The sequence below is a fragment of the Hylaeus volcanicus genome, chromosome 9 (assembly GCF_026283585.1).
Source record: "Hylaeus volcanicus isolate JK05 chromosome 9, UHH_iyHylVolc1.0_haploid, whole genome shotgun sequence".
NCBI classification, from domain to species: domain Eukaryota; kingdom Metazoa; phylum Arthropoda; class Insecta; order Hymenoptera; family Colletidae; genus Hylaeus; species Hylaeus volcanicus.
Genome location: NC_071984.1, coordinates 2,760,614 through 2,770,417, shown reverse-complemented (window position 1 = coordinate 2,770,417; position 9,804 = coordinate 2,760,614). Strand labels below are relative to the sequence as shown.

General features: G+C 36.6%; 1 protein-coding gene across 2 annotated transcripts in view; it reads right to left on the bottom strand.

Annotated features, from left to right (window-relative positions):
- Positions 1–6,995, bottom strand: part of LOC128881729 (pyruvate kinase-like) — a 7,682-nt gene extending 687 nt beyond the window's left edge. The window contains exons 1-7 of one of the 2 annotated variants that reach the window (XM_054133010.1): positions 6,830–6,995; positions 4,947–4,982; positions 2,501–2,845; positions 2,056–2,242; positions 1,442–1,963; positions 494–832; positions 159–315 (exon numbers count right to left, since the gene is read on the bottom strand). In XM_054133010.1, the coding sequence (XP_053988985.1) occupies positions 159–315; positions 494–832; positions 1,442–1,963; positions 2,056–2,242; positions 2,501–2,845; positions 4,947–4,973 (1,577 nt within the window). In that variant the 5' untranslated portion in view covers positions 4,974–4,982; positions 6,830–6,995. The remainder of the gene's footprint in view (positions 1–158; positions 316–493; positions 833–1,441; positions 1,964–2,055; positions 2,243–2,500; positions 2,846–4,946; positions 4,983–6,829) is intronic. The other variant, XM_054133011.1, reaches the window with a different exon arrangement.
- Positions 6,996–9,804: the final 2,809 nt, after the last annotated feature.

Here is a 9,804-nt window from a genome sequence, read left to right as displayed (position 1 = left end):
ATTATCAAAAGACATTTAAATACAAAGCAGAGTGATCAATATTTTAATATACTAAACGCGTTAAAATTGTAGAAAATTATAGAATGTCTTCGTAAGAGTCTCTTCCGCTATGTACAGAGCATGCATCTTCGTCTTCTGAAACTTCAATGTCTACGTACACAATGCGAAGCGTATTCGTAAATCCTGAGCCCTGTTTCCACCCAGTGACGACTACAACAGAGTCTCCAGTTTTAATGAAACCGCGACTCTTGCCGAAGTTCAATCCAAACTGAACGCGTACATCGACGTCCTTCACCCAATCGGGCAATGGCGCGGCTGCAGGCAGTAATTAAACAAAAATTACAATTACAATAATCAATCTCACGGTTGTAAAATATGCGCTTAAAAATCTACAAGTCGTTCGCTGTACAAGTGTTACTTTTAACAGTGGTCTTAATTAATTTTAATATTAAATAATGTAACTAAGAGTATTAATCGCGACATTTTTTATTACCGTCGTAATAAAGTGGAAGAATGCCACGATACAGATGCGCCTGTCTCGCGACCTGGTTGAATCTGGTCACAGCGATAACGGGACAGCGAGGTCTGTACTTGGCGACCAGGTGCGCGGACCGACCCGTGGTTGTGATTACTATAATGGCAGTAGCTAAGCATTTTATGGACTCTTCCACAGCAGCGATAGCTGTAGCGTGTGTGGCGTCGATCGGAGGTACAGCTTTGCTCTTGAGGTCGTGGAATATCTGTGTCTGCCAAATGGCGGCTTCTGCTTCCTTGCAGATGTTGGCCATTGTGCGCACACACTCCAACGGATAGTCTCCTTTGGCAGTCTCGCCTGGAAATGATAAAAAGTTGAATTTATGAGCTTATGAAATGAAAGACAGTGACGAGAGTTTGTAAAGTTTCTATACATTCTTCTAGACAATTTTTAGTTTAAGATTTTTATTCAAATTGATAGGGATTCACCTTGAGAATTTTTAAAAAAAAGTCAAACTACATTTTTAAAAAATTTGGTTTTTATTTTAGAGAAAAACTTTGTATATGTTTTTCGTAGGTTTCCGTGAGATCTACGCGGAAAAAAAGTTTCAGACAAAAGCTTTAATTATTAAGTGAGCTACAGAATCTAGAGGGCCCTAATCTTAGGAATTCTTAAAAAAATCAATCTTACATTTTTCATAAATTAGGTTTCCACTTTAGAGAGAAACTTTGTGTATGTTTTTTGAAGGGTTCCGTGAGATCTACACGGAAAAAAAGTTTGAATCCAAAATGTTCATTATTCAAGGAGCTACGAATTTTTGAAGATTTTTTCCCCGCCATGAAGAACTAAAACATTGAATCTTTGGTAGTTTGATACTTTTTAAAAATTAAAAAGAATTCGAAGTTGCACTTCTAAATAGTAAAATGGATGACTGGTAACTCTACAGTACTATCAGCGTCTAAATACCTGATAACATGACGCAATCAGCACCGTCGAGGACAGCATTCGCTACATCAGATGATTCGGCTCGCGTGGCACGTGGCTTCTTCACCATGGACTCCAGCATCTGCGTGGCGCAGATCACCGGTTTCCCGACCTTGTTACATCTGCTGATCATGCACTTCTGCGCTAGGAATACTTTCTCCGGCGGTATCTCGATACCAAGGTCACCGCGAGCGACCATGATGCCATCGGAAGCCTCGATGATTTCGTCAAGGTTCGTCATGCCTTGCTGATTCTCGATCTTCGATATTATCTTGATGTTCTTTCCCTTCTCGCCAAGGATCGCTCGGATCTCCGCCAGGGCCGCGGCGTTCCTGATGAACGAGGCGAAGATCATGTCTACTTCTTGCTCTACTCCGAACTGCAGATCAGATTTGTCCTTTTCGGAGACGGCGGGGAGGTCTACTGGCACGCCAGGGAGATTTACGCCCTTGCGGGAACCTAGCATACCTCCATTCTCAACCGTGGTTGTGATGGAGTCGGGACCTGCGAGATAATAACGAATGAATGCCAGTTTATGAGAATAAATTGGAGACTGAATTCTGAATTCTTTCTGAAATAGTGTTCGGAGTACGTACTGACTGCGGTGACGATAAGAGATATCAAACCATCGTCGACGTATACGCGGTTTCCAACCTGCAGCACTTTGGAGATGTTATCGTAGTCCACGTAGACCAGATTCGCGTTTCCTTTCTCTGCTAAGGATTTGTCAGTGGAGAGCTTGAAGGTCTGACCTTTCACCAACTCGACTTCAGCGGATCCACCCTGGTGGAGTAAGAAAAGATTATTGTGGTATCGAAAAGAACAAGTATAGTGTTCATTATTGGTTATGTATATATAGCAGAGTTGTATATATCTGAGAATTGACCTCTCTTTTCATTCCTACTTAGAAGATTGAGCTATATTACAGCTATATACATGCTCCGCAGTATATATAAAACCTCCATAAACCCAGCGATGAACATTTTTCCAGGCAATGATACAATAGCTGAAGGGTACGCAGGACTAGAAAGGACTACGTACTCCTTCCAGGAGCCCAGTACGAATTTCAGGTCCCTTGGTGTCGAGGGCAATGGCGACAGGGACGTTGATGCCAGTCTTGGCAGTGAGGTTCTTCTGCGCTTGCCTCACGTTAGAGATGGTCTCCGCGTGATACTCGTGGGATCCGTGAGAGAAATTCATTCGCGCGATGTTCATGCCCGTCTCGATCATCTTCTCCAGCTTCTCTACAGGCCTCGAAGCGGGTCCGATAGTGCAAATGATCCCTGAGAGTCGCACAAACGACGCGCGACTCTCGATGTCGAGGGCGCACATGTGGTCTAGTTGGCTTTGGGCGTACAAAGCCTGGTTGTTGGGTTTCCCAGACATCTGCAAAGTGTAAGAGAATTAGATGCAAGTTGCATAAATATGTCATTGGTCAAGCAATGTAACTCGAAAGCACTTTGAAACTCAGTACGAACAAATTTGTCCAAGCGCTGCAAGTTCTCTAAAGGTTCAATTCGTAGAGTTAAAGTGGTACGAAGAAGATATCCTTGAAGCTAGCTGTAATGCTGGCGGAGTAATGTGTACACACAGCATTCGTGTAACGAGTGATCTATAATTGGCTTCTTAATTACAATAATATGAGACAGCATTTTTACAATGTTTCTCAAATTTAACAAGGTCTTGGCTTCTGGCCTTGCTCTTCTGGCACCAAATGTGACTTGGAATTTTTTAGTCGGAATAGATACTAGCAACACTGTGCCAACTAATCGAGATCTCGTTTCACATTGTGTTCATACTTATCGTGTTTAAAGTTGCTTAAGATAGCACTGATGGCTATCAGATAGGACTTAATCTATTAATTGGGGGACATACACTTATGATACAAGTTCGTAAAGATTGTAACAGCGTACAATAAACAATATATTTCATGAATAACATAGGGGAAGATATTTTCGCTTTGTTGTTTGTTATTTTATTGTTGCCTACTTGGCAACAAGGTGTTCGTTGTGCAGTCTCCTGTGCATCTACCTTACGCAACGCTTCAACAAAGATGGATTCTACACAATTTTTCTATTTCTTAATAAGCTAGAAACGACTTGTGCATTTTTCAGTTTGAACAGTGGCATGAATTTGTTTAGCTATCAGTAATTAATGAATATCCAGTACACTTTCAACTCAGAGGAAAAAAATACTCGAAACAAATATAGACTTTACTTTTGAGGGAAACTAGTACATATTTGGTATCGATGTGATAGTAATTGCTGTTCTACGGTCCTGCAAACCAGTACAAGGTTTGTGCACACATAATTACATCAACGCATGGATATACATGTGTGCACAGGTGTACGGAAGATTAATTGCAGTTCATAACAGGGTTCATTTAGGTATTAATGAAGATTTACCAATCGATGAACTGCCTCCTTCGCGACCTGCTTTAATACAGCACGTTTTGCGACCATTATGGAAATTAAATTGAGTGGAATAAACCCACAGTCGCTGAAATTAAATAAAAAAAAAAATTAACATACATCGCTGGCATAATTTAAAAATGTTGGTGAGTAATAATTCTCTTCCCTCTATTTTCCATGTTCAATGTTGTTTAATTGACTCTTTGACTGCGGGAGGTGTAAAGGTGTGAATTAAAAAAAAATATCAGCTTATAGGGAATGATAGAATTGAACTTTTTTGTATTTACAATTTGTTCATAGGACGTTTAGTTTCAAAAATAAAAAATAAAACTTGGAAGACCTTTTCCCTGAAATTCAATTTTTCTAATGAACTTCTAACTTTTCAATTTTTATCTTCGAAACTAAGCGTTCTATGAATAAACTGTAAATATAAAAAAGTTTCGTCTCATCATCCCTTATAAGCTGACATTTTAAAAAAATTTATTTATCTAATATAAATATTTCTCTAAGCCAATTTCTCAAAGGTATATACGCCCTTCGCAGTCAAAGGGTTACTGATAGCCACTGTCCAAATGCATATGTTTCAAGCGTGTTAAAAAATAGAAGATGAATTCTAGGATTATCCAGTCTGACCGAAGCAGCCACTGGTCTTCTGGGGACTTCTCACTTATCTATAATTATGCTAACAAACAACGATAAGAGTAGAAAAGATAAAGAATATACAAGCTACTGGATCCCAGCGTAACTACTGGGCTAAGAAAAATTTCGGAGCACGTGCTTAGTCACATACCCTATTTACAAACATTCTGCATGGTTGGTCACAACAATTTGGAGCTACTATAAAAACCAATGTAGATAAGAAACGCTAAAAACATCAAAACACTCAAAATAAATACACTGCAAACTAATATCCACGCTACAAGGCCTTCCATAAATTACATGAAGCCCTCGAACAAAGTGTACTCATACTTCCTTACAATTCCTTACACGGAACCAGTTAAAATCTCTAGAAAAAAGGCTTACGTAATCTATGAACAGCCCCTACATGCCCCTAACTGACTGGTGAGGTAAAATACCTTGTCGTCGCTGGTAATCCAGACCATTTTCGCAGGCTGCGCAAATAAATACGAGACAGGAATTAGTGGCAATATTGTTCGGGCACCTCGTCTACATCTGTCTGCATTTGTCGGTGCGCACTGCTTGTAGGGCAAGCAATGGAGGGTTCGCGATGAGCAGAAGTAGAGAGGAAATTTGGAGACGTCCCAGGGACGTGCCAGACGATGGCGATGCCAATGCATACAGCATTTGTACCAAAATTCAAGTCGAGGCATTCTACATATTTTTATATGCTTTATAGGCTTGATGATACAGCAAACATAGACAAATCCACTTAGATAGGGTTCAAATTATACTATTTAATGTTATACTAATTATAAGAAGAGTTTTGGTGGAAAGATACATGAAAATTTCTATGCTGGAAGACGAGTGTTACTATGCCGATATAACATTAATTTATATTTTTAACGATAAAGGTGATTGAAATCACAGGAAATAAGATAAATTCTAGAAGAATGGAATGTAACCTCTGTAATTGTCACTAAAAATATACATACTTCTTACATCGTTCACCTAATCATTACTGATGCAGTCATTCAAAATTTCATATGAACAAGTATCAATAAGGCCCGCTCAAACTATTAGACGATAAATTACTCCAACTACATAATTGTTAGGTTGGAAATGTGAGAAATAACCTACAATGGAAGATGACAGATTGTATGATACATACAAAACGACCGTCTGCATTGATTACCGCCACCGTCTGAAGATGTCTGTGCATCCATCAATTATTTCATTTCTAATTTATAAAAACGAATTTCTAAGTACAAGCTTCAAAACTTTTACGAACAATCTTTAAAAAGAAAAAACAAAATAATTCATAGAGAAGTAGACTAAATATGTTTCTTAATATTTTGGTAACTCTTAAGAGGAGAGCAAAGATAATCTTAGAGATCCTAGGTCGATCTAATGTGCAAGGCACACATTGCAGGAGAACAATTTCCATTTTTCTCTCTAAGAAATACGCGAGGATTTAAATAATATAAATTATTTAGAAACATTGCGTGATAGTTTCGTGTGTTATCCGTACGTGTTATCGTACAAATCTCCCTCCCTACGGCTCTAAAATTACAGGATTGATACGTGTTCAAGGATTACAAAAATTGTACGAAATTAATCGGATGACTTTCTCACAAAATTACGTAGAAAGTCTATCGATTCCATAGATATACTCAACAAACCTTGGTGTGTACAGATTATTCAACAGCTAACACGTGTCTGTTTAATATTAAAAATATATACTATATATGTATATATCAATTAATTTCAGCATTGGAAGCCAATCTCTTTCGTTACATACTCCCAATTAATATGTATATACGTAACATACTTGGAATTCAAACAATTTCTGTCGCTCCGATATAAAAATATTCCAAAATATTGAAACCGTTGTAAAAGTATTGATACCGATCAATGTTAAAATTAATTTGAAATTACTGTACAACTTTTCTATTTTTATCTGATCGATTTCCAATAAAGTAGAAACCACATCCAATTATAAAAGTTACGAATAGCTCGAAAGACGTGATAACGGTTTCGTGCGACATTGAACTTTTGGCAGCGCGTTAGAGTAAGTGCACTAGTTCAAGGTTAACATTAGTTGCGTTAAATATTCGGTAAATACATTGCTGGCATCGCTATGTACCTAGAAAAAATATTCACGAGTTCATATTTCAATAATGTACGTGACGAGAATTAATGATTAAGTAAAAAATACGTAGAAAAAGAAATTCGAAATATATATGATAGTGAACGAAGGATTCTTTGAATTGTTTAATTTTATACAATTAATAACACAAGTTGAGAATATAAAAGGTGTGCGAGCTGCTTTTGTCGTTACCTTTTCGAATCGATTAGACCAAGCACGAGTTTAACGAAAGGAAAATTCGGATATTGTGCAGATATCAGCAAAAATACAACGTTCTCCAGTCGACAGCCAGTAGGAAACTGATGTTTTAAGGACAAGAAAGGTCACTATCAGTCGTTACTTCCTACTTAGTTAACCTATCTTCACTATCTTTTGGCTGATCCTCAACGGGGCGGCCACTGCGATACCAGGTTTGGCTCTCGATCGCGCATGCGCATTGGTTTCGGCGTCAGTGAAGTATCTAATACGACCATAAAACTGGCGCCCTCAGTCGCCCCAAAGAAAAATAGAATTGTAAGTGAAAATTGGAAATACTTCTTAGCATGCAATAATATTAATTGTGTGGATAAATTATAATATAGGGATAGAGGTTGAAGTAATTTTACAGATGAAATGCATTTTTTATAATTAAAAAAATGGTTTTCCTGGTTTTGGCGCTAATCGTTGCTATGGGATCATACTTTGTTTCTTATAGCTACAGCATTGCGTGCTCAGCTTTTTTCTACGCGCATGCGCGACTGGGAGCTAAATCTGGTATCACAGGGCGGCCATGACAGACTCTCTGATTGGGCCAATGGGCTCCAATCGGAGAGCGCGAAAATTGTGATCAACTCTCTGATTGGTCCCTCATATAAATATACATAACCTTGATAATTACGCGCTATAGTTAATTTGAGTTAAACTTTACAACTTATTAATTATCTAAAATTTCAAATTAGTTATATTATTTATTCATCATAGGAGTATCTCTATATCGAATATCCTCCAATCAGAGAGCGCGAACACTGCGATCGATTCTCTGATTGGTCCCTCATATGAATATACATAACCTTGATAATTACGCGCTATAGTTAATTATAGTTAACAAACTGAAACATTACGGTTCGTTAACGATCTAAAATGTCACGTTACGTTATGTATTAACTCGCAAAGATGTTTTTTAAACTCATTATATGTACGCTTATTTGTGACGTATCAAAATCCAATATGGCGTCCGAAGATTCTTAATGCCGCTTTTTATATATTTAAATTCTGAACTTGTATTCGACCATATTCGACTGAATTTATGGAGGTGAGTGTTTTACGAATGTAAAACGACGAAATTTAACAATAACCTGCTTTTACGAACTTATAACGAAATAATAAAATGATAATTAACGTTTCCCGCCAAACGTGATTTTCGTTTTTTCCCCACAAGATTTAATTCAATTCTTCCATTCAATATGCAAATACTCCATGCTCTAACGATATATCTATCATTTTATAACATTCCCAAATGTTAGAGTATTATAACAACATATAATGGACACTATATATATACTACTGACACATTTTGGAGCACTCATCCAAAAGTGCTCCGATAGTAAATTTAATATAAAAAGTTTATACTACAGTCATTTCTAATCGTCTAAATTTGTTTCAGAATTTTACATCCAAGAATGAAATAAACTTCCAATGAATTACAAGGGGCCAACTGAACATCCGAACGTAATGCAGACAAATTCAGATATAAATAGCAATGAAATCGTCTCATCAGACTCTGTGGACAAAACAAATGGACCAATGAACTCCAAATATTACTACAATACGCAGCTCAGCGATACTCCAACGAAAATGTTGAACAGGATTTTCTGCAGTATGCAGAACTCACTGTGTACAGGTCCTCCGAATAACAGCAAAGATTATTCGAGAGACTGTACGCTGCTGGATAATTCTACAAAATTGAGTCGATGTAAAAAGTTGTATACTGGTAGAGAGTCGCCTATCGATCTTCCTGGTATGAAAGACAGTAATACAAATATATTTAAATCGAAGCAGTATCTGCATCCTGCGTTAACTGTTAAATGCAACTTTGAAAAGAGACATAGAAGTTACAAGAAACAGAAGAGAAAACAGTTTTATGTATTTAACATGGATTTCATAAATGCTAGTCAATTCGATGTTTCGCAGAAGAAAAGAAGAAAGAACCAGAGTTCGATATTAAACGTCTCGAAGAAACACGTTGATCCGGTAGATAAATTCTCGGTTGATCGATTTATAAGTACAGATGGTAACAAAGGGAGTAGTCTTTTAAATCCTGTAGTTCGTTTGAAGCGACTGTCCAAGTACGATATACAGATGTACACAAGAAACCCAGTAGTTTGTCTAAGGCGACTAACAAAGCTTGATGTACAGAAATATGTGAAGTCAAAAAAAAGAAAGTGACAAATGTTACGACGTAAGGTTTCAAATTGTAAAATGTATCAAAATTTCAATAATTTAATTGCAAACAAATTGTTATATCGACCAGTACCTGAAAAATGTTTCGTACGATACAAGATACCAAATTTTCTTTAGACTGTATGATATACTTCTATCATATATTTTTATGCATTTCGTACTTTTAAATGTTTCTTATAGTAATATCGAATGGCTGTGAGTTCAGCTCTTTTAAAATTTGTCCAATTCTTGTGGAATCAAAGATTGAAATGTATTAAAATGTACAAAATGAAACTTCGTGTCTTAAAAAGAATTTTACAGTTACTATAGTTTCTAGTATATGGCAATAGTAGGCATGAAAGAGTCAATATTTAACAACGAGCCAACAGTTCCGATAAGAACATGTACAGATTGAATTTTAGTATGAACGAGGTCGAATTTGTTCAAGAAAGTATGCCATACAAGCTGTATTATATTGCATTTAAAGGAAATTAAAGTATATATGATTTTACCTATAATAAAATTTATAAACGGACAAAATTATATTTTATTGTGTACTATGTTTCTCTTAATTTGTTAAAAAGAGAATGTTCTCCTATTATACATTAAAATATAAATAATATTAACGTAGCAACGCCATACTTCTGGAAAATCAGCACCTATTCACTATGATCCTTGATTCAATAATAATGCTTTACACAAAAGAAATAACGAAAAATGTACAAAATTTAACATAACACTTTACATAC